This window comes from Pristis pectinata, chromosome 6 (genome assembly GCF_009764475.1).
Source record: "Pristis pectinata isolate sPriPec2 chromosome 6, sPriPec2.1.pri, whole genome shotgun sequence".
In the NCBI taxonomy this organism is placed as follows: Eukaryota; Metazoa; Chordata; class Chondrichthyes; order Rhinopristiformes; family Pristidae; genus Pristis; species Pristis pectinata.
The window spans coordinates 10,513,797-10,539,191 of NC_067410.1; the positions used below are offsets into that span (position 1 = coordinate 10,513,797).

The following is a 25,395-nucleotide window of genomic DNA, read 5'->3' on the forward strand; positions in this document are numbered from 1 at the left end:
GTGCAGGCTTGGAAGTTCACAGAGCATTATTGGGCACTCTGTGCTGACTGGAGGCTCCCCACAGATCTGCCAGTTAACCAGAGAAATAAAGGACTGCAGATGCTGAAATCTAGATGAAAAACACTATGATGCTGGAGGAACTCAGCAGGCCAGGCAGCATCTGTGGAGAAAAGCAGGCAGTCAATGTTTTAGGTCAGGACCTTTCTTCAGGTCTGAAGACAAGAAAAGGGGAAGCCCAATATATAGGAGGGAAAAGCAGAGCCAGTGATAGGTGGACAAAAAGGGGGAGGTGGGGTGGGCACAAGGTGGTGGGTAGATTTTCTAGCCCCTTTTTTTTCCTCTCCTTAAATTTGACCCATCCCCCGGTGGATTTGCTCTCCCCTCTTGCCCATCACTATCTCTTACCTGCATATACCTATCACCACCTTGTGCCCACCCCGCCTCCCCTCTTTTGTCCACCTATCACTGCTCTGCTTTTCCCTCCTATATATTGGGCTTCCCCTTTTCCTATCTTCAGTCCTGAAGAAGGGTCCTGACCTGAAACGTTGACTGTCTGCTTTTCTCCACAGATGCTGCCTGGCCTGCTGAGTTGCTCCACCATCATAGTGTTCTGCCAGACAACCAGTTGCTCTGGTACTACTACAATAAATAATTTAGCAAAAGCCCTCTGGATTTAGATCGCACCCCTAATGTAGTAAAATGCCCTGATGCTCATGACAGGAGCCTACTCAGACAACATGCAACACTGAGCCAAACATCTAAATATAAGGAAAAGTTTTAGGGAGCACTCATAGAGGAGGGTACATTAGAGAGACAGAGTTACAGAGGAACCTGGAGCTTAGGAACGGAAGGCAAAGCTCCCAGCGGGAAGTGAAGCTAATCAAAGGCACACAAGAAAGAATGATTGGAAGAACACAGAGTTCTCAGTGTGTTATGAAGCTAAAGGAAATTGCGGGAATAGGGATGAGAAACTAGTCCGAAACAGACTGCCGGGGGTTAAATTGCAGACACAGTTAGGAAGTTCATGACAACCCAAGTCACAGTTCCCCGACCCCACACAGAAACTTTGACGTGACCCTGCCCGGAAACAGACGTCTCCCAGTTACTCCTGGTAATAAAGTGGATTATTATTCCTTAAATGCCTTAATTGAGGAGAGACAAGCTTGTGGTGAAGTTTAAACCAGCAAATAGGTCAAAAGGCAAATTGGCTTAGAACAGGCAGAATTCTGACTGGAACTGTGGGGCTCTGTCCTATGAATTGCACAGATTTCTGTTTGCAATCAATCCCAGGCAATGTCGTCTCCAGATATATTCTGCAATCCTAACTAACCACATCACCTTACACCATCCAACTCCACAATCATATAGCTCTATCCATGCAAGGTCTATCCCTCAGGTCACTTACATTACCCTTTTAAATTTCCAGTTGTCCTGCCTTTGGCTTTCTGTTCATGTCCATCAATCAACAACTCCACAAGCTCCACCTCTGATGTCCTTGGCCAAAAGAAGGTTTTCTTTCATTTCATCCTCTGTAAATCCTCTAGTCAATGGGGCCCAGTTTTCTAACCTACCTGGTGGACAACTGGATTAACCATTCATCAGCAGATCTGGCTGGACCCAATCGTGCTCCAGCAGGCTTCTCCTTGCTTATTATTCCAGAAGCTATCTGGGAAGTAAACGTCACCCTGGCCCATTTTCTCCATTACAATCTCTAGCTTCCATTCACCTCCTCAACAAACAAGAGCAGATCTTTGTCTCTCAGGTCCAGACCATCTGCCTCTGCTGCTTCCCGCTTTGCCCTTGTGCATCCTCCAAATGAATCCTCCATGCCCTGGCTGCTTGCTTCTACAGTCCTGATTCCACTTCTTCCTCTAACTTTTCTCCATCTTTCTTTGTGCTCGAGAAGGTGGCATCTATCATCAAGAATCGCCACCATCCGGATCATGGCCTCTTCTCACTGCTGCTGTTAGGCAGGAGGTACAGAAGCCTGCAGTCCCACACCACCAGGTTCAGGAACAGCTATTTTCTTACAACCATCAGGTTTTTGAACCAACCTGCATAACCCCAACCCTGCCTCAGCAACAGAACACTACGGACCACCTCCTGCACTATCATGGACTTGTCTCTAATTGTGTTTTTGTTTTGTACTAATGTCTTATTTTGCACACATCTTTTTTTTCTCTTTACTGTCTTGTATAATTTATTATAACATATGTTCTGTGTGTTGCTGCAAGCAAGTTTTTCATTGTAGCTGTACCTCACTATACTTGTGCATATGACAATAAATTGACTTGATCCAACCAAGCCGAACAACTTGCCACTGACTTCCTCTCCTGGTATCCATGCTAGCTGACAGTGTAATTGGTTTCCTCTTTGAGCACTATCCCCTGGACTAAACCTCCATCCTTGTCACTTTCAACATTTCAACTATCTTGAACCATTCTTCTCAAGTCTAAGAATGTGCTCACATCTTCCAGGCAAGATTAATAAGACTAGAATGTGCACCATGAATGGAAGGGTCCCAGGGAGTATTGAGGAACAGAGGGACCTCGTATACGTCCAAAGATCTCTGGACATGGCAGCATAGGTAAACAAGGTGGTTCACAAGGCATAGGGGATAATTGCCTTCATTAGCCAAGGCATAGAGCATAAGAGCAGGACAGTACAATTATAAAGAGCATTGGTTAGGCAACAGTTGAACCACTGTATGCAGTTCGGGTTGCCACACTCTGGAAAGAATGTGCTGGACGGGGAGGGTGGAGGCGAGATTCATAAGGATGTTGCCTGGGATGGAGAGCTTTAGTTGAAGAGAGACCAGAGAGGGTTGGTTTGTTTTCCTTGGAGCAGAGAAGGCTGAGGGGGACATGACTGAGGTATGGAGAGATATGGAGGGGCACAGACAGGGTAGATAATAAGAAACTTTTCTCAAAGGCAGGGGTATCTGAGCCCAATGGCAGAGGTTTGGGGTAAAGAGTAGGAAATTTAGAAGGGATCTGAGGAAGAGATTTTTCACCCAGAGGTTGGTTGGAATCTGGAGCGCACTGCCTGAGGTCTCTGACTCCACCACGGTTAAGAAGTGTCTTGGCGAGACTTGAATCACCAAAGCAAAGAAGGTTGCAAACCTAGTGCAGGTAAGTGGGATTAGCATAGATGGTACCTGATGGTTGGCATGAACATGGTAAACTAAAGGGTCCGTGTCTGTGCTCTATGACTCTATATCCTGATTTCTGCATTTCTGGCCGAATCTTTCGCAGGTTTCCACTCCAGCAACGACATTGGAATGGCTGTAGACAAACTCGCTAAGGCACTTACTGTGGCTGTGGTGTGGTCCCCCTCCTCAGCTTGTGCCCTGACTGACCCACCATCCTCCCCCAGTGCTGCTCCTCAGCTCAATGACACTTGCTCCCAATTGGAGATGACATGAGCCTGGAGCTTCCAGTGGTGTGTCCCACTCACCCTTGAACTTCTATTCCCTCCCATTGAGGCACACAGACAATGCTATATTTGGTCTGGAAGATATTTTGATGCACTACAGCACCATCCAATCATTTTTAAGGGAAAACAACATGACTGTTTTCCTCTCTGCACACCACAAACCCTCCCACTCTCCTAAGCCACCACTTATAATCCTCAATAGACACATGTTAGAACATTTCTATTGCCTGGACACTCCACAACTTGGAGAACTTTTACCTTGGTTTTCAGGCTCCTAGGCCAGTTTCAGCTCCTTCTCTCCATTCCTCCCCCTGCTCCCCAACTTCCTCCCCACACTAAACTCAACACAAACATTCTCATGGTCTCTTTTCCTCATTGCAGTGTTATCCGAAAAGGGTTCAATTTTTAACGTGGATTTATTTTTTTTTCAGGAGTCATGGCTTTCACAAACTCTTTGAAACTTGCAGTCAGCTTGGGGGAGGGATTGGCACCATCCCAATGACCACACCGCAGTAAGAAGCCCAGCTGTATTTTAAACAACTTACTACGTGCCAACTGGTGCCAAGTACGAGAAGCTGCCTCTTTTGCTGTTGCGAACAAGGTTGAGATTAGCTACCCAATTTAGGACTTTTACAAAGAAGCTCCTTTTAACTTCTGAGGTGACGGCACAGTATTGAGACATGATACACTGTCAAAACTGGGCACAACTCCAGAACGTATTTAAGGGTAAGTATTAGTGAATGTTCAACAACCTTCCATTTACTGAGAGGAAACTTGCACAGCTGATTTGAACTCAGGTTGCAAAGTACCCGCTGGGGGTGAGAAAAAACTTTTTTAAAGGACTGTTTATTGAACAATTTGAGACTTGTGGTCCTGCCTTATTCTCTCTGTTGTGTTTGCCTTGGGGGTGCCAATAGTCAGAGGTGCCAGCTTTTGGATATCTGCCCTCTTGGATGGACATAAAAGAAACCATTGCACATGGTAGCTTTCCATAGATTCTGGGTCCCCTTGTTCAAAGGTGAACTTGGCTTGAAGGCAGAGCAGAGAAAATTCACTGGATTCAAGGTATGAAGGGGTTATTGTATAAGGAAAGATAAAAATGTTCAGCTTACACTCTCTGGAGTTTAGAATAATTAGGGACGACCTTCTTGATACATTCAAGGCTGAGGGGATTAGATAGCGTCCTCTCACGGCAAAGTCTGGATCTAGGAGACACCTTCTTAGGACAAGGTTTTCAGCCACTTAAGATTAAGATGAGGAAGAATTCCTCTGTCAAGGGCTGTGAATCTTTGGAATTCTCTGCTGCAGAGAGCTGTGGAGGTGGAGACACTGAATATATTCAGAGTGGAGATAGGCACGTTTTGTGCTGTAGGAGATTAGAGGGCTATGGGGAACAGGCAGGAAGGTGGAGCCGAGGTCAAGATCAGATCAGTTTTGATCTTATTGAATGATGGAGAGAGCCTAAAGGTGTTTGATTACTCCCCCTCCCGTTACGCTCTTAGTTATCTCTCCTTAACAGAGGTTATCTGGTCACAATCAAACCATTGCTGGTGAGAGCTTGCTGTGCTAAAACTTGCTCCTGCATTTCCTGCAACAGTGACCACACTTCATTGATAGGAAAACCCTTGGGCTGCCATGAAGTTACTCGATAAAAGGCAGTCTGAGATGAGCCCAACAAGAAGTGCGCTTCTGCCCCAAGAGCAAGTAGGTAGGTTGGAAACGATGGAGTATTCAACCTTAAACATTGCCACTTACGAGTCTGCACATTGTCCAATGCATTCGCCAATCCAGTCAGATCCTTGAAGAAATCCTGGTTATAGATATTCTCAGTTTCTTCTCCAACACGGTTCTGGTGAGCAATGACATTTATGGAGGGATTCATCTTCTTCACCGCTGCTGCTGCCGTCTCGGACTTCATTGTCTGCCCAGAGTTTAAGACAAAACAGAAATCTGGATTACCCTGATGGTTTTCTACTGTGGAACCCAGAGATCATCAGTAACAGAATGAAACATGCTGGAAGCCAGCAGCAACTAACATAGCGTCAGATATCTCGGCAAATCTCAGATACTGAAAGGCCTGGATAGAGTGGATCTGGAGAGGATGTTTCCATTGGTAGGACAGTCAAGGATCCAAGGGCACAGCCTCAGAATAAAAGGGATGTCCCTTTAAAACTTAGATGGGGAGGAATTTCTTCAGTCAGAGGGTGGTGAATCTGTGGAATTCATTGCCACAGAGGGATGTGGAGGCCAAGTTATTGGGTGTGTTTAAGGCAGAGACTGATAGGTTCTTGATTGGCAAGGGGTTGAGGGTTACGGTGAGAAGGCAAGAGAATGGGATTGAAAAAAATATCAGCCATGAATGAATGCTAGACCAGACTCGAAGTGCCGACTGGCCTAATTCTGCTCCTTTATCTTGTGGTCTAAATTGGCTTGGGTCTTTGCTGGAACTTGGAGCTTGGAGCTTTCCTGTGGTTCGAGACCATTTTGCACTCACGTTGGATATGTGCTCTGGACAAACAACCAACATGGTAAAACAACACACACAAAACACTGGCGGAACTCAGCAGGTCAGGCAGCATCTATGGAGGGAAATAAACAGTTGAAGTTTCGGGTCGAGACCCTTCATCAGGACTGGAAAGGAAGAGGGCAGAAGCCAGAATAAGGGGTAGGTGGAGAGGGAGGAGCACAGGCTGGCAGGTGATAGCTGGCGGCTTGTGCTCCTCCCCCTCCCCCCACCCTTTTATTCTGGCTTCTGCCCTCTTCCTTTCCAGTCCTGATGAAGGGTCTCGGCCCGAAACGTCAACTGTTTATTTCCCTCCATAGATGCTGCCTGACCCGCTGAGTTCCTCCAGCATTTTGTGTGTGCGTTGCTCCAGATTCCAGCATCTGCAGAATCTCTTGTGTCTCCAACAATGTGGTTAGTTCTGTGTCTCTGCCCGTTCTGATATCAGAGGAACAAAGCAGCGAAGGCAGACGATCACCCTACACCAGATATATTAAAATAACCCTCCATGAAATGGCCAACCAACCCCAGCCCTATACAAAACTTCAGTGTTTCTCCAGTTTGGGTGTTTGGCAGGACTCTTAGCAGTGTGGAGGAACAGAGGGATCTTGAGGTCTATGTCCATAGATCCCTCAAGGTTGCCACGCAGGTCGATAGGGTTGTTAAGAAAGTGTATGGAGTGTTGGGCTTCATTAGTTGGGGTACTGAGTTCAAGAGCCGCGAGGTAATGTTGCAGCGCTACAGAACTCTGGTTAGACCACACTTGGAGTATTATGTTCAGTTCTGGTCGCTTCACTATACGAAGGATGTGGAAGCTTTAGAGAGGGTGTAGAGGAGATTTACCAGGATGTTGCCTGGATTGGAGAGCATGTCTTATGAGGATAGGTTGAATGAGCTAGGGCTTTTCTCTTTGGAGAGGAGGAGGATGAGAGGTGACTTGATAGAGGTATACAAGATGATAAGAGGCATAGGTCGAGTGGACAGTCAGAGACTTTTTCCCAGGCAACAATGGCTAACATGAGGGGACATAATTTTAAGGTGACTGGAGGAAGGTATAAGAGGGATGTCAGGGGTAAGTTTTTTTTTAAAACACAGAGAGTGGTGGGTGCGTGGAACACACTGCCGGCAGAGGTTGCGGGGGCAGATACATTAGGGACATTTAAGATACTCTTAGATAGACACATGAATGATAGAGAAATGGAGGGCTATGTGGGAGGGAAGGGTTAGATAGACCTTAGAGCAGGATAAAATGTCGGCACAACATTGTGGGCCGAAGGCCCTGTACTGTGCTGTAATGTTCTACGTTCTAGTTTCACTACCAGCGGCCACCCATTCAGTAACTGAACTCCAAGCTCCTATACTCTGTAGGGATTTAGAAGAATTAGGGACAATCTTCTTGAAACACTCAATGCTATTGGGATTAGATAGGGGAGATGCTTCCCCTCATGGCAAAGTCTGGATCTATGGGGACACCTTCTCAGGATAAGGAATCAGCCACCCAAGATTAAGGTGAGGAAGGATTCCTCTGGAGATGGTGGTGAGTGTTTGGAATTCTCTGCTGCAGAGAGCTGAGGAGGTGGAGTCACTGAATACATTTAAAGTGGAGATAGACATGGTTTTGTGCTGTAGGGGAGGCTGAGAGTTGTGGGGAACTGGGGTCGAGGCCAAGATTAGATCAGTCATGATATTCTTGAATGGTGGAGAGGGCTCGAGAGTGTTTGATCTCGCACTCCCCCCCCTCCCCACCCCCCCCAACTTAGTCACAGAGTCATAAGGCACAGAAACAGGCCCTTTGGCCCAACTGGTCATGCTGACCAAGGTTCCCATCTAAGCTCGAGACACAGGAGACTGAAGATGCAGGAATCTGGAGCAACACACAAAGCACTGGAGGGTCGGGCAGCATCTATGGAGGGAAATGGACAGTTGATGTGTCAGGTCAAGACCCTTCATCTGGACCAGAAAGAAAGGGGAAGATAGTGAGTATAAAAAGGGGTGGAGCAAGAGGTAGCAGGTGATAGGTGGATCTAGGTGAAGGAGGTGACAGGCAGATGCTGGGAGGTGATAGGTGGAAGAGGCAAAGGGCTCAAGATGGAATCTGAGAGGAGAGGAAGGTGGAGCGTGGAATGGAGGGAGGGAGGCATGGAGGGGAACCAAAGGGATGAGTGTGTGGGTGATGGGCAGATAGAGAGAGTGGGGATGGGGTCCAGTTGGATCAGGAGGAGAGAGAAAAAAAATCCTCTCCTATCATTGGCCACTGTAACTTGCCCCTAGTACATGGATGAGGGGTAGAATCAGAAGGGAAATGATGGGAACATGGGTGGAATTAAATGGGTGTTTGAGGGCCAGCACAGACCAGATGGGGTGAACGATCTGTCTCCGTGCAGTATGGCTCCGTGACAGATCTCTGCAAGCTCACGCTCCGGTATTGAGGGTGGAATGAATCTCTCAAGGCTACAGCTCAAGCGTCCGTTGTTGACAAAAAGCCTAAGGCCATCGCACCATGTGGGGTTAAACCAGAGCAAGACACAAAGCCCGAGGGGCTGGGAAGGGAACAATCATCCACAGAATGCCTGCACAACATGTGCCTTTAATCAACTTTCAATTAGAGTTGGGGTTTCAGTGAACAGAGAGAGAGAGAGAGAGAGAGAGAGCGAGAGTGAGAGAGAGAGAGCGAGAGAGAGAGAGCAAGCACATGAGAGACAGTGAGAGAGAGGGAGAGAGAGGGAGAGAGAGAGAGAGAGAAAAAGAGAGAGAGAGAGAGCGAGAGACTGCGAGAGAGAGAATTGGCTGAAGTCAGCCTGGATAATGAACAGAGCTGTCTTGAGGAGGAGGCGGCAGGGAATCCGTCCAACCCTGCTGCCTCCTCCGAGTGGGATTGCGAGCTGGATGTGCTCAGAGCCACAGAAGGTGCTGGGTGCACAGCAGACCACACGTATGAACATAGGACATGGAACATCACAGCACAGGAACAGGCCCTTCAGCCCACGATGTCTGCACTGACCATGATGCCAACCTAAACTAAATCCATCCCTCCAATTATACGATGAGATGGACTATGACCTCATGATCTACCTTGTTGTGACCTTGCACCTTATTGCACTGCACTTTCTCTGTAGCTGTGACACTTTACTCTGCACTGTTATTGTTTTTACCTGTACTACCTCAATGCACTCTCTACTAACTCAATGTAACTGCACTGTGTAATGAATTGACCTGTACGATCAGTATGCAAGACAAGTTTTTCACTGTACCTCGGTACAAGTGACAATAATAAACCAATACCAATCTGCATGTTCATAGGTCTGCCTAAATAACTCTTAAAGGTTGCTACTGTATCTGCCTCCACCACTCCTCTGGCAGCGCATTCCAGGCACCTACCACCCTCTGTGTGGAAAAAAATCTTAGATATCTTTATTAGTCACATGTACATCAAAACACACAGTGAAATACATCTTTTGCGTAGAATGTTCTGGGGTCAGCCTGCAAGTGTCGCCACGCTCCCAGCACCAACACAGTATGCCCACAACTTCCTAACTCGTATGTCTTTGGAATGTGGGAGGAAACTGGAGCACCCGGAGGAAACCCACGCAGACATGGGGAGAACGTACAAACTCCTTACGGACAGTGACAGAAATTAAACCTGGGTTGCTGGCACTATAATAGTGTTATGCTAACCGCTACACTACCGTGCCTGCCCTACACTACCATCTTTCCCACCACGTCTCCTTTACACTCTACCCCTCTCACTTTAAAGCTATGCCTTCTCATATGTGGCATTCTTACCCTGGGAGAAAGACCATCAACTGTATCAATGCCGCTCCTAATTGTACAGTCAGGTTGCTCTTCAGCCTCTGATGCTTCAGAGCAAACAATCCAAGTTTGTCCAACCTTGAGCTGGGTCAAAGGGCCAGTGTCTGTGTTGTACAACTCTGTGACCCTCCTTACAGCTAATGCCCCAGGAACATTCTGGTGAACCTCTTCTGTACCCTCTCCACAGCCTCCACATCCAATTCTAACTCGGCATGGCCCTCGCACATTATTTGTTTAGGTGAACTGCACTTTCTCTCTAAAAGAAATTGTAGAGAGTTGTGAACGCAGCCCAGTCTATCACGAAAACCAGCCTCCCTTCCATGGACTCTGTCTACACTTCCCGCTGCCTCGGGAAAGCAGCCAACATGATCAACGACCCCTCCTACCCTGGTCATTGTCAATTCTCCCCTCTCCCATTGGGTGGAATATTCAAAAGATTGAGAACACGTACCACCAGGCTCAAGGGCAGCTTCTATCCTGCTGTTATAAGACCATTGAACGGTCCTCTTGTACGTTAATGATTCACTCTTGGTCTCACAATCTACCTCATCATGGCTCTTGTACCTTATTGTCTGCCTGCACTGCACTTCCTCTGTACCTGTAACACTATATTCTGCATTCTGTCATTGTATTTCCCTTGTACTACCTCAATGTACTTATATTTTGAAATGATCTGTATGGAGGGCTTGCAAAATTAAGTTTGTCACTGTATCTCGATGCATGTGAAAGTAATAAACCAATACCAATAAAGATAAACTCTAGGTATCTCAACCTACCTTGTCTTGGCCCTTGAATCTTATTTAGCTGCCTGCACTGCACTTTCTCTGCAGCTGCAACACTATATTCTGCACTCTGTTACTATTTTCCCTTTGGTACTACCTCATTATACTTATGTATGGAATGATCTGCCTGGATGGCACGCAAACAAAGCTTTTCACTGTATCTTGGTACATGTGACACTAATAAACCAATTACCAAATATAACACTATATCCTGCATTCCGTTTTTCTTTTTACTATCTCAATGTACCAATATTCTCAATGTACAAATGATCTGTCTGGATGGCATGCAGACAAAAGCTTTTCACTCTATCTCAGTGCATGTGACAATAATAAACTAATTCAATTCAATTCTTCTTATAGTGAGACAACCAGAATGGCCCAACCAAAGTTTTATACAGTGCAACATGTTCCCAACCCTTATATTCAATGCATCGATCAATTCTTTACCACCTTATCCACCTGCCGCTTTCAGGGAGCTGTGGACTTGCCACCCAAGATCCCTCTGTACATCAATGCTCATAAGTGTCCTGCCATTTACTATATACTTTCCTCAAGCACTTGACCTCTCAAAATGCGACACCTCACAGTTGCCCAGATTAATGTAATGCTATTACAGTGCCAGTGACCCAGGTTCAGTTCCGCCGCCGTCTGTAAGGAGTTTGTACGTTCTCCCCATGTGCCTGTGTGGGTTTCCTCCGGGTGCTCTGGTTTCCTCTCACATTCCAAAGACGTACAGGTTAGGAGCTCTGGGCATGCTACGTTGGTGCCGGAAGAGTGGAGACACTTCCGGGCTGCCCCCAACACATTCTCAGTAACGCAAAAAGAATCATTTCACTGTGTGTTTCAATGTACATGTGACTGATAAATAGATATCTCATAAACTCCATCTGCCATGTCTCCGCCCATATTTCTGACTGATCTACGTCCTGCTGTGTCCTTGGACAACCTTCCTCACTGTCCACAATTCCACCAATTTTCATGTCATCTGCAAACCTACCAATCAGACCAGCTACGTTATCCTCCAAGAGGTCCCAGCAATGATCCTTGTGGAACATCACAGGTCGCAAACCTCCAGTCAGCAAAACATTCCTCCACCACTATCCTCTGTCATCGATGACCAAACCAGTTTTGGATCCAATTTACTAACCGTGCATCCGATTTACCAATCAGCCACCAATGCCGTTAGGGGTAAGCCTTATGTCCCAGACAGCAGCACGAGCACCATCACTTTGTCCCTTGTTTGCCATCCCATAGCTGCTGTGTACCCGCTTACACATCGTACAAGAGAGAAACTCATTGCATGCAATTCAGTGATTCAATTCAAAATATTCCTTAATTCTGATTTCCACCTTAAGACAGTTTTCTACTGCTCAAAACAAATGATTAGTTTTCCAACAACCTGGAGTCGTCAGCACCCAGGGACTGCTGCAGACAGGGCATGGAAGGAAGGTGTTTATTCTGCTCGTGGGAGATCAGAAGTTGGAAGAGTTTGATGACCCAGGTTGCTTACTCGTTACAAGTTTGATGCAACAGATGATACATGACGAGAGGGCTTTCTGATGCTCACAGCCCGTTAGCCGCAATATTATTTTGGGCAGGGTTGGTGCCAGGCCACATCGCATGAAAGTGTGATAAAACGTTGTGGCAAAGTGGACTCATTGAAGACAAAGTCGAAAAGGCAGAGTGAGAGCACTCAGGGCAAGGAGGGAACGAGGGACAGAGAATGATAGAGAGAGAAGCAGAGAGAGCAAGAGTAAGGGATAGTGAGAGAGAGGAGATAGAGAGAGCGAACGAGGGATCATGAGAGAGAGAGAAAAAGAGAAGAAAGTGAGCAACAGAGAAAAAGCAATACATAGGACATAGAACACTACAGCACAGTACAGGCCCTTCGGCCCACAATGTTGTGCTGACATTTTATCCTGCTCTAAGATCTATCTAATCCTTCTCTCCCACATAGCCCTCCATTTCTCTATCATTCATGTGTCTATCTAAGAGTCTCTTAAATGTCCCTAATGTATCTGCCCCCACAACCTCTGCCGGCAGTGCGTTCCATGCACCCACCACTCTCTGTGTGAAAAAACTTAACCCTGACGTCCCCCTTATATCTTCCTCCAATCACCTTAAAATTATGCCCCCTCGTGTTAGCCATTGTTGCACTGGGAAGAAGTCTCTGACTCTCCACTTGATCTATGCCGCTTATCATCTTGTATACAAAAAGTGCTGGAGGAACTCAGCAGGTCAGGCAGCACCTATGGAGGGAAATAAACAGTCGACGTTTCGGGCCGAGACCCTTCATCAGGACTGGAAAGGAAGAGGGCAGAGGCCAGAATGAGGGGGTAGGGGGAGGGGGTGATAGGTGAGTCCGGGTGAGAGGGGGAAGGTAGGTGGGTGGTGGGGGGGGGGGAAGAAGATGTAATAAACTTAGGTAGAAGAGGCAAAGGGCTGAAGAAGAAGGAATCCAGTAAGAGAGGGCAGTGGACCATGGAATAAAGGATGGGGGAGGGGAGGGGAGGAGATGGGCAGGTCATCAAGGTGGGGGAAGGGAGCCACAGGAATAAGGGAAGACAAAGGAGTTGGGGGGGGGGGGTGGTTACCAGAAGTTAGAGAAATCAATGTTGAGGCCATCAGGTTGGAGAGTCCCAACGTGGAACAGAAGGTGTTGTTCCTCCAACCTGCGTCGGGCCTCAACGTGGCAGTACAGGAGGCCGTGGATTGACATGTGGAATTGAAGTGAGTGGCATGAGTGAGCAAGGGACAGTGAGAGAAAGAGAGAGGGGGGTAGAAGGTGAACGAAAATAATAAGAGCAATAGAAGAGTGAGAGGGCAGGAGAGAAGGGGAGCAATCTGTAAGGGAGGAAATGAGGATTTTGTTCTGATTTCGTTCTACGTTTCTTCTGCTGAAGTCTACGGAGATGCACGCAACTACTTGGTTACTTCCTTGATCCTGCAGTTGCCAAAACAAGCAATTCACAAGAACTTAAGGAAGAGAAGCAGGAACAGGCCAGTCAGCCCCCTGTGGTTACTCCACCATTCAGTAAGATCTTTTACCTCAGCGTCACCTGCCTGGGCTAATTCCAGGTCCCTCTACTCCCTTAATATCTGAAAGTCTAACAAACCCCATCTTGAATATACTCAGAACTGAGCCTCCACAGCCCTTTTGGGCAGAGGATTCCAAAGACTCACTACCCGTAGGTAAAGACATTTCTTCTCTTCACTGCCTTGGAATGGCTGATCCCTTATTGTAAAGTGACATTCCCCGGTTCTAGGCACCCCAGCCAGGGAAAATAACATCCCTGCGTCTGCCCTGTCAAGCCCTCTAGAAATTTTACACAGATAGAACACAGAACAGGAACAGGCCCTTCGGCCCACCATGTCTGTGCCGACCAGGATGCCAAATTAAACTAATCCCATCTGCTTGCACATGATCCATAACCTGCAGTTTCGTGTGCCTGTCTTAATGCTTCTTAAATGCCACTATTGTATCTGCTTCCATCTCCAGCCCTAGCAGCGCGTCCAGGCACCCACCACTCTCTGTGTAAAAAAAAACTTGCCTCTCACATCTTCTTTAAACTTCCCACTTCTCTCCTTAAAGCTGTGCCTCTAGTACTTTCACCCAGAGAAAATGACTCTGACAATTTTTATAAACTTCTATCAGGTCACCCCTCAGCCTCTGACGCTCCAGAGAAAACAATCAAAGTTTATCCAACCTCTCCTTGTAGGTAATGCAGCCTAATTCAGGCAACGTTCTGGTGAACCTCTTCTGCACCCTCTCCAAAGCCTCCACATCCTTCCTGTAATGCGGCAACCAGAACTGCACACAATACTCCAGGTGTGGCCTGACCAAAGTTTTATACAGCTGCAGCATGACTTCCCAACTTTTATACTCAGTGTCTCGACTGATGAAGGCAAGCATTTTGCATGTTTTAATGAGGTCACTCTAATTTTTCGAAACACAAGAGAGCGTGGGCCCGTTTCTTAATTTCTCCTCATAGTACAAAGCCTCCATACAGGCAACAAATCTTGTAAACCTTTGGGGCATTCCCACCATCTCAAGTATATCCTTCGTGATCCCCACCATCAAGGACATCTTCAAGATGCGGTGCCTCAAGCAGCATCCATCATTAAGGACCCTCACCATCGGGACATGCCCTCTTCTCATTACTACCATCAGGAAGGAGGTACAGGAGCCTGAAGACCCACACTCAATGTTTCAGGAACAGCTTCTTCCCCTCCGCCATCAGATTGCTGAACAGTCCATGAACACTACCTCGTTATTTCTCTTTTGCACTATTTATTTTTGTAACTTATAGTAATTTTTATGCCTTTATGTCTTGCACTGTACTGCTGCCACAAAACAACAAATTTCACAACATACATCAGTGATAATAAACCTGATTCTGATTCTAGATCTGACCTTTATACAATATTCTGAATGTGGTCTCACCAGGGTCCTATATACTAGAGGAAGGGGTCTTTACTCTTGTACTAAAATCCTTGCCTTGCCTCTAAACCTTTTCATTGTGGTTTGTCCCAGTGGAAGTGTCACTTCACTCTGAATTCACAAGCTCTGGGAAACCTCTGCCATCCAAGCAGCCTCCCCAGACTTTGAACTGTAGGGTGTTGCTGCCACCTTGTGGACGTTTCACAAAGCTGAATGAAACAGGTTCAAACATTGGCCTAGTCCGCGGAGAGCAAAGCGCCCACCATGTTAATGTGGCCACATTTGGGCTGTCACAAGGTTAATCAAGCAATAAAGCTGCCGGCTGGTGAAAATATTGGCCTACTGACTTGTGTCCTGTAGGAAGGAAAAGTACTTCTGTGTCCACTCTCATCTTGGAGACAAAATGTTCTTAGAACATACAACAGTACAACACAGGGACAGGTCCTTCAGCCCATGATGTTGTGCTGAACTAATTAAATATGTAATAGAAGGCCTAACTAAACTATCCCTTCTGTCTGCATACTCATGTGCCTATCTAAGAGCCTCTTAAATGCCTCTATTGTATCTGCCTCCACTACCACTCCTGGCAGCCTGTTCCAGGCACCCACTACTCTTTGTGTAAAAAAAACATGCCCCGCACATCTCCTTTGAACTTGCCCCCTCCCACCTTAAATGTACGCCCTCTAGTATTAGACATTTCAACCCTGGGAAAAAGATACCACCTGTCTACTCCATCTGTGTCTCTCATAATCTTATAAACCTCTATCAGGTCTCCCGTCAGCCTCCGCTGCGCCAGAAAAAACAATCCAAGTTTGCCCGACCTCTCCCCATAGCACATACCCTCTAATCCAGACAGCATCCTGCTAAAACTCTTCTGCACCCTCTCCAAAGCCTCCGCATCCTTCCTATAATGGGGCGACCAGAATTGAATGCAATACTCCAAGTGTGGCCTAACCAGAGTCTTATAACTCTGTTGTTCCAAGTTTCTTCTTGTTTCAAGTTCTACTCCAGCCTTGAACACAGAAATCGAGACGGACACTCCGATGGAAAAGTGAGGGAGTGTGGCACCATCTTACAGATAAGGTATTAAACTGAAGCCAACCTTCCACCCCCGCCCCCCCCCCCCCCCCACTTCCACCTGCTCGCTCAGTCACATATAACACATGCCAGGGCACCATGTAGCAGCATGGTGGTGCAGCTGGTAGAGCTGTTGCCTCACAGCTGCACAGACCCAGGCTCGATTCTGACCTCCGGTGCTGTCTGTGTGGAGTTTGCATGCTCTTCCTGTGACCGTGTGAGTTTCACCTGGATGCTGTGGTTTCCTCCCACATCTCAAAGGCGTGCTGGTTGGTAGGTTTATTGGCTACTGTAAATTGCCCCTAGCTGGGGGGAATTGACATAAAAGTAAAGAGAATAAAATGGGATTAGTGCAAATGGGTGGTTCGTGGTTGGCACAGACTCAGTGGGCTGAAGGGCCTGTTTCAGTGCTGTATCTCTGTATGAATTTGTGACTAATTGGAGGAAGCACAAGAAAGTTACCACAGTTGCCCTGGCCCATCAACGTCAATGAAACAGATTACCTGATCATTATCACAACAATGTGGGATCTTGCTGTGCACACATCATAAACGTGAGTGCACCTCAAAAAAGCCCTTCATTGGCTGTAATTTTTGGAAACTTAACATGACTGACTTTTGTTTTCAAGGGAAGCAAGACTGTCCCAAGTGTGGAAGGGTACCTACCCATTGTCAAGAGGGGTTGGGATTGCTTATTGGTATGTATCCTATCCTATCTGGATGCATCACAGCTTGGTACGGCAACTGCTCTGCCCAGGACTGCAAGAAACTGCAGAGAGTTGTGGACACAGCCCAGCGTGTTACAGAATCCAGCCTCCCCTCCATGGATACTGTCTATACCTCTCGCTGCCTTGGTGAAGCAGCCGGCATAATCAAAGATCCCACCCACCCGGGTCATTCTCTCTTCTCTCCTCTCCCATCAGGTAGAAGATACAGGAGCCTGAGGGCACATACCACCAGACTTAAGGACAGCTTCTACCCCACTGTGATAAGACTATTGAATGGTTCCTTTATACGATGAGATGGACCCTTGACCTCACAATCTACCTTGTTGTGACCTTGTGCCTTATTGTCTACCTGCAATGCACTTCCCTGTAGCTGTGACACTTTACTCTGTACTGTTATTGTTTTTACCTGTACTACATCAATGCACTCTGTACTAACTCAATGTAACTGCACTGTGTAATAAATTGACCTGTACGATTGGTATGCAAGACAAATTTTTCACTGTACCTCGGTAGAAGTGACAATAATAAACCAATACAAATATCGTGTTGGTGGCCCTCACTATAGTTGCAATGTGCTAGTAGTGGAGGGTGAACGTTTAACATGGAGGCCGAGGCATGGATCATCCAGAATGTTTTTTTGTGAGGGTGGTGGTTAGCTTCGAATTTTGTCGGGCCAGCTCCATCATCTCCTGATCTCTCCAGCAAGCCAGAAGTGCTGCCATTTGTTTTGACTCACTGTGATGTCGTTGGGTCTGAAGAGGAACTGCCGGTTGAGGTTCGACCGCTCGATGGTGTCCATGTCAGTCACAGTGACGCTTCCACCTTCTCCTGCTCCCAGGCCGATCATGGCAAAGTTCTTCAGCAGCTCACATCCAATGGCACCGGCACCCACCTGCAAGACGAGCACAGTGAGGATGAGTGAGGCGGCCTCCCGAGGGCAAATGCAGTCTTCCCCAACTTCGAGGGGTAGGTGAGTGAGCAGCCCCCCCCCCCAGGGGTTATGGGAAACGTGGGTGGTGGAGGAAAAACCCTTAGAGAGAGGCAAGTTGGTGAGATGGATTTCCTCCTGACGTCTCCAGGGGAAGGGAAAGGGGGGGGGGAGGGGGCGGGTGAGAGGTGGAAGACCCCAGATTAACGAGAGGAGGGAAATGGAAGGAAGGGTGGGGAGAAGGGTTGGGGAGCAGGGGGATTTACTTTGGCCAGTGGACTCACTGGAGGTGTGTGGAATCGGATATGACCACTAGGCCCGCAGAGGCCTTCAGACAGGCACTGAAGTAGGCAAGGTGTAGACAGATTTGGTCCGAGTGAGAACAAAAAAAAGGGGCAGCATGGACACAGTGGACCAGAGGGCCTGTTTTTGTCACTGTGGCAACCTCAGGCAGGGACTGGGGGTGGGGAGGGGTGCAGAGGCAGCTAAGGTTTCCCACTGGGCCAGGAACTGGGCCCAACGTGGGCAAATGGGACTAGCTTAGATGGGAATCTTGGTCGGCATGGACCAGTTGGGCTGAAGGGCCTGCTTCCATGCTGTATGACTCTATGACTGTAGGGGGAGGGGCTGTATTTAGGGAGGGTAGTTAACTCTTAACTGCCCTCTTGGACAGAGGCATAGAGTTATACAGCATGGATGCCGACCAAGTTGCCTAACTGAGCTAGTCCCATTTGCCTGCGTTTGGCCCATATCCCTCTAAACCCTTCCTATCCATGTACGGAGCACGGAACTCAAGGGCAAATGCGGATGGACAACAAATGCAGGCCGCACTAGTGACTCCTGTGGCTGATGAATGAAACCTCCATGGCAACTCTCTCATCAGTGAGAGCCTTGCTACCAAAATCTTTCATGTGAGGTGGCAAAGAATAATATTCCAGCAAGACCTTGTTCTGCACTTACCAGGAAATATTTCTGTGCCTTCAGCTTCTCCTGAAAGTCTGCCCCAAAGATCGTAATCTGCCCATCATAGCGGCAAGCTCTCTGCACAGAAAAACAGACAGACTGGTTAAGTTAGTCTGAACCATCTCAAAGAACCACCACATAATACAATGAGAAAGTAAGGACTAGGAGTTGGAATAGTCATTTGACCCTCACCGTAGCACATCTTTCAATGTTTTAAAGATTGCTGATATTTAGCGGCAAAACAGCAAATTTCACGTCATACAGGTCAGTGATAATCAATCTGCTTCTGAAATTCAGATCTTTTATAAATATTAACCCCCATGGCTTTATGCTGACTGTTAATTGTGTCAAATGTGACCAACAAATCCAGTGTTTTTGCTACTTATGTAGAAGCAGCCAGTCTTTCATTGTTATCAGTACACTCTCCAAAGTCTTATCAGATACACAAATCTACATCATCTGTTGATGCCCGTGACAGACAAACCACACCAGTTTAACCTAGTAACTCGCATTTACACACTCTGGCCCCAGATAATGATAATTAATCAATTAACAACTTGTTTGGCAACTTGTTCTCAGAATCTGTCATCAAATTACTCAATCCTGACAGTCAGCATCCACTTAAAAATAATCAGTCACAATATAGATTAACTGGGGATTCAGGAGACAATTCCACAATCTGCAGACAGGACAAAGCTTGGATGTACAGCAAGCAGAGGGGTTAGTGATAGACTGAGAGGACACAGACAGGGTGATCTGGTAAAAGAGAAACAAAGGACTACTGATACTGGAATCTAGATGAAAAACACTATGATGCTGGAGGAACTCAGCAGGTCAGGCAGCATCCATGGAGAAAAGCAGGCGGTCAACATTTCAGGTCAGGACGCTTCAGGACAGCTCAAAACTTGGATGTGGTCTGGTATATGGCAATGAAGTTTAATGCAGGACAATGGGAAGTGATGCAACTTAGTAGGAAAATGAAGAAGAGACCACATAATGTAGAGGGGCGCAGGTACAGAGAGACTTGGGTGTAAATCAGGATGATTCTTTGTGGACAGTGGGTTGAACAGAGAGTAGTGGACACAGCCCAGTCCACTGTGGGCACAGCCCTCCCCACCACTGACAGGATCTACATGAAGCAGTGCCTCTAGAAGGCAGCATCTATCATCAAGGATCCCTACTATCCGGGTCATGCCTACCCTCGGGCAGGAGGTACAGAAGCCTGAAGTCCCACACCACCAGGTTCAGGAACAGCTACTTTCCTACAACCATCAAGTTCTTGAACCAGCCTGCACAACCCTAACCTTACCTCAACAATGGACACCAAAGACCACCTCTTGCACTACCGTAGACTAGTCTTTCTATTTTTGTGCTTTTTGCACTAAGGTCTTGTTTTTACACAGTCTTTTTGTATAATTTATATTCTGTGTTGTTGTCTGTACCTACATTCCTGTGATGCTGCCACAAGCAAGTTTTTCCACTGCACTGTACCTCACCTATGGGCAGGCGCGGTAGTGTAGCAGTTAGCGTAAAGCTTTACAGCGCCATCGACCCGGGTTCAAATCTGGTCACTGTCTGTAAGGAGTTTGTACGTTCTCCCCATGTCTGCGTGGGTTTCCTCCGGGTGCTCCGGTTTCCTCCCACATTCCAAAGACGTACGGGTTAGGAAGTTGTGGGCATGCTATGTTGGCGCCAGAAGCGTGGCGACACTTGCAGGCTGCCCCCCAGAACACTACGCAAAAGGATGTACTTCACTGTGTGTTTCGATGTACATGTGACTAATGAAGATATCTTGTCTTGTGCACATGACAATAAACTCAACCTGGCTTGCTTTCACATCTCCTCGCAAAGCTCTCTGCTGTAAGGAGAGCTTATCCAATCTATCCACTACCTTTCCAGCTGGAAATGAAGGACTTGCAGAGGCTGATAGACTAAAAAAGTTCTTGGGAGGAGTGCTTTCTTTCTTTTTCAATCTTTTTGCTGAATTTCAAATTAATTTCAAATTAATATACATAACATTAGTGATTATACACATGGTGCGAAGAGATCGGGATGGCAATAATAAGTTAATATATACCCTCACAGGGAGTAAAATATATAATCTGGACCTCCCAATCTCTTACTAAGTGAGCATGATACAAAAAAAAATTGAAAAGAAATTTAATTATATGAAAAGAGAACCCCCAAATTTAAAAAAAAGTAAACAAAAGCAAACCAAAAACTTCAAAAAAAAAAACTGGACTGATATTTCTTCGGTTCAAAAAAAACATTATTATGTCGTTAGCTCCGCGTCTCTGTATTCAAAGGTTATTGAAAGGGATTCGAAAAAGGTCTGCTTATATCATATGGAAATACTGAATAAATGGACTCCAAACTTCCTCAAATTTAAGCGAAGGAGCAACAGTACCACTCCTAATTTTTTCGAAGTTTAAACACGTTATAGTTTGAGAAAACCATTGAAACGTGGTAGGAGGTATAGGGTCCTTCAGGGAGGAGCGCTTTCAATTACGCAGATAGACAAGGGCAGCTGGAGTCATTCTCCTCAGAGCAGAGGCTGAGAGATGTGAAAAAGTTCAAAATAATAAGGAACTCAATATCTCAAAAAGGAGAACAGTCAGACCGTTACGTCTGATCTGCCATTCAATGTTACTTTCCTCAACAGACATCCCTTAAAATCAATTGCTCTCTTTCTTGAATATACCCAACAACTCAGCGTCCATTTGCCTCTTGGGTGGAGAAGAAATTTCTTCTGAACATTTGCAGGAATGATGTGGAGGCTTTGGAGAGGGTGCAGAAGAGGTTTAACAGGATGCTGCCTGGATTAGAGGGTGTGAGCTCGAAGGAGAAGTTGGACATACTTGGCTTGTTTTCTCTGCAGCATCGGAGCCTGAGGGGAGATCTGATAGAAGTTTATAAAATTATGAGAGGCACATATAGGGTAGACAATCTTTTTACCAAGGGTAGAAGCGTCAAGTATTAGAGGACATGCATTTAAGGTGGTGGTGGTGGCGGGGTGTGGGGCAAGTTTTTTTTTACACGGAGGGTGGTAGGTGCCTGGTATGGGCTGCCAGAGGTACAGTTGGAAGCAGATACAATGGTGGTGTTTAAAAAGCTGCTCGATAGACATATGATTATGTAAGGAATGGACAGATATGGATCATGTCCATGCAGAAGAGATTTAGTTTAATTTGGCATCATGTTTGGTGCAGACATTGTGGGCTGAAGGGCCTGTTCCTGTGCTGTACTGTTCCATGTTCTAACTCTTTTCAGAATGGTTGAACCCTTTCTTTGAACCTTGTTTGAGACACCCCAGTCATCCACTCCACATCTACCCATAGTGAGATCATTTGTCCGGTCCAATTAATCTCTCATAGGGGCATCCTCCCGATCTATGAAACAACCTGGTGAACCTTTTGCTGCACTCTCTCTATTGCAAGGATGTCCCTCCTCCCATTGGTGGAAGACCAGAGAATTACGATCCAAAGGAATTGCAGAATGGTTAACGTTTGTCAGGGCACTGAAGGCGGATTGAAGTGTGGCTTCCAAAAGGGAATTAGACTGGACTGCAGTGGGGATGGGATTAGCTATGTTGCCCACGAAGACAGGCAACATGGGCTCAGAGAGCTGAGAGGCCTCCTTGTGCACCTTTACCATTCTGTGATTCTATGAAATCAGAGACAACTCTGTTTCAGGTTTAGGTCAACAGACAGCGCCCCCGTACCCGGGTTAGAAAGTTGTGGAATCAAACTCCAGGCCTGGCAGGATCTAGTCTTTCTGAGCAGGACATTAAACCTTCTCAGGAGGAGGAGAAAGATCCCAGGGCACCATTTGCAGAAAAACCAAGAAATCCTGATGCAATTGCCTCTCAACCAAAAATTAAAAAGGACTTTATTTTGCTTGTGTGCAGGGATCTTGCTGTGCTCAAGTTAGGTGCTGTATTTCACAAAAGATTTCATTGGTCATGAAGCTTTTTGGGATCCCTCGGGATGTGATACATTTGATACAATGAATGATAGATAAGGATATTAGATAGCTATTTATTTATTAGTCACACGTACATCGAAACGCACAATGAAATGAGTCTTTTTGCGTTACTGAGAATGTGCTGGGGCAGCCCGCAAATGTCGCCACTCTTCCAGCGCCAACATAGCATGCCCACAGCTCCTAACCCGTATGTCTTTGGAACGTGGGGTGAAACCAGAGCACCCAGAGGAAACCCACGCGGACACAGGGAGAACATACAAACTCCTTACAGACAGCGGCGGGAATTGAACCCAGGTCGCTGGCGCTGTAATAGTGGGGAAGTTTGGTAGATGTATTTCAGTGCAGGTAGATGGGAAGGTTGCCTACTCTGGATCACAGGAGGGTGGATGGTGCATCATTTAAATAGAGGAACACTGGAGATCCAAGGGACTATAATTATAGATCATAAAATGTGGTGGTTTGATGCAAAGGTCTGATCAACAAGGGCAAGGAATGTTGCCCTTTGTAACTGGGAGGGCTGGAATATAAAAGGTGACATGGTGGTACAGCGGTTAGTGCTGCTGCCTCACTGCTTAAGGGACCCAAGTTCCATCCTGACCTTGGGTGCTGTCTTTGTGGAGTTTGCACGTTCTTCCTGTGACAGCGTGGGTTTCCCCCGGGTGCTCTATTTTCCTCCTGGATCCCAAAAACAGGCTGGTAGGTTAAATGTCTCCCACAAGTTACCCCTTAGTCTGGGTAAGAGGCAAAACTGGAGTTGATGGCATGTGGGTGAGAGTAAGTTGCAGAGCTACAAGGAAAAGGGAAGAGGAATAGGATTGCTCGACCGGAACTTGATGGGCTGAATGGCCTCCAAATGTGTTATAGTAAGTAATGGTTGAGAGTCTTGCAATACCTGTACAAAGCCCTGGTTTGACCAGAGCTGGAATATCTTCCACAGGTCACTTTAAATGGGTTAGAGGGGATGTTACTCAACTACAAGGTTTGGAATATAAGGAGAGATCAGATAAAAATCAATCTCCCTGAGTGCAGCAGATGAAAAGGTGATCTTCACTGAGTTTCGTTTGAGTACGGAGAGGAACTATTAGGACAGGGGAAACTTTCTCTGCTGGTGGAACCTTAAAATCACACCAGACCACTTACCCACAGACAGAGCGGCTGAAACTCTCAATAACAGCAGATGCAGCCTCAATTAATATTTTTTTTAAATCAAAATATCTTTGCTGGGCAAGGATTTTAAGACATATTGAATCACTGTAAGCAAATGGAGCTATGATACAGAGGAGCCATGATCTCACTGAATGGTGGAAGAGCTTGAGGGAGTGAATGGTGCACTGTTCCCACAGAAAACATTGAGGATGTGATTGTGCTCGGGAGAGTGCAGAGGAGATTCACTAGGATCTTGCCTGGTTTGGAAGACTTTAGTTATGGGGAGAGATTGGATAAGCTGAGCATTTTCTTCCCTGGAGTGAAGCAGACTGAAAGGTGACCTGACAGAAGTGTATAACATCATGAGAGGCATAGAGAGGGTAAACAGTCAAAATCTTTTGCCCCATGTTGGGGGTATCAAAAACAACAAGGAATAGGTTTAAGGAGAGAGGTAGGAGGTTTGAGGGGAAAGTTTTGTTTAAATAGAGTGGCTGAACTCACTGCTAGAGGTGGTGGTGGAATCAGATATAATTAATACATTTAAGAGGCACTTAGGCAGACACCTAAATAGGCAAGACATAGAAGGACAGGGTCCTAATGCGGGCAGCTGGGATTGGTGGAGATGGGCAGAACGGTCGGCATGGACATAGTGGGCTGAAGGGCCTGTTTCTGTGTTGTACGACCGTGACCAGAGGCAAGTCCTTATTTCTTATTTGTAACCAGCCCAACAGAAATAGTAACTGAGTCACATCAACACAGGAGGAGGCTGCAGGATTCATGAGGAGAGTTGTGCTGATTATGAGACAGAGGGAGCCAGTGGCAAGGAGTGAGAAACGCAGCTGACACTTACGGGTTGGAAGGTTTCCTCGTCGACAAGGACCTCTTCACTTTGTTCCGGTAAACACTCGAGCGCATCAAAGTACATCCACTGATTGAGAGGCAGAAACTTGCCAGTGCAGGCCTGAAGCAATAGATAACAGAGAGGTTGAAAAGATGGCGATAACATTAATTAAGCAACGTTTGTTTTATTCCAACTCCAAAAGACCGGAGCTCAGGTTGGCTTGTGGGGTTTACTCTGCTGAATCCATTCTCCACATGCCGTCTAAGTACAACTCAAAGCATCAGGGTTTATAGAGGGACGTCAACTGATCAAAGGTGCCTCGTGGAGCCTCAGCTAACACAAGCTCAAAGAGTTTTGAACCTGCATCGACAGAGCAGGTCAGCACTCAGAACCCGAGAGGGTGGTGGGGAAGGGGATGACTGTGTTGATTTCCTTAGTTGGAGGCCCGTGTGATCACTGGGATCATCACCCTGGCTGTGGGGCACAGACCTATGCAGAGGTTGTGGGACATGAGCTGGTACCAACACAGTGGCGTTTGCTTCACCAAATCTTCCCTCACGCCACACCAAAGACTTGACCCTTCAGGTCAACACCAAAATGTTCTCACATATTATCCATAAATTAACACACAATCCTCTCAGTCCCAGCCTCTGTCAGTTGCTTCTTAACACAGAACAGTACAGCACAGGAACAGGCCCTTCGGCCCACGATGTCTGTGCCGACCATGATACCAAATTAAACTAATCCCTTCTACCTGC

General features: G+C 46.6%; 1 protein-coding gene across 3 annotated transcripts in view; it reads right to left on the minus strand.

Moving 5' to 3' along the window:
• Positions 1-25,395, minus strand: part of LOC127571393 (ubiquitin-like modifier-activating enzyme 1) — a 258,873-nt gene that overhangs the window by 199,429 nt on the left and 34,049 nt on the right. For all 3 annotated transcript variants that reach the window (XM_052017709.1, XM_052017710.1, XM_052017711.1), the window contains exons 11-14: positions 24,647-24,757; positions 18,664-18,744; positions 17,512-17,667; positions 5,191-5,356 (exon numbers count right to left, since the gene is read on the minus strand). In XM_052017709.1, the coding sequence (XP_051873669.1) occupies positions 5,191-5,356; positions 17,512-17,667; positions 18,664-18,744; positions 24,647-24,757 (514 nt within the window). The remainder of the gene's footprint in view (positions 1-5,190; positions 5,357-17,511; positions 17,668-18,663; positions 18,745-24,646; positions 24,758-25,395) is intronic.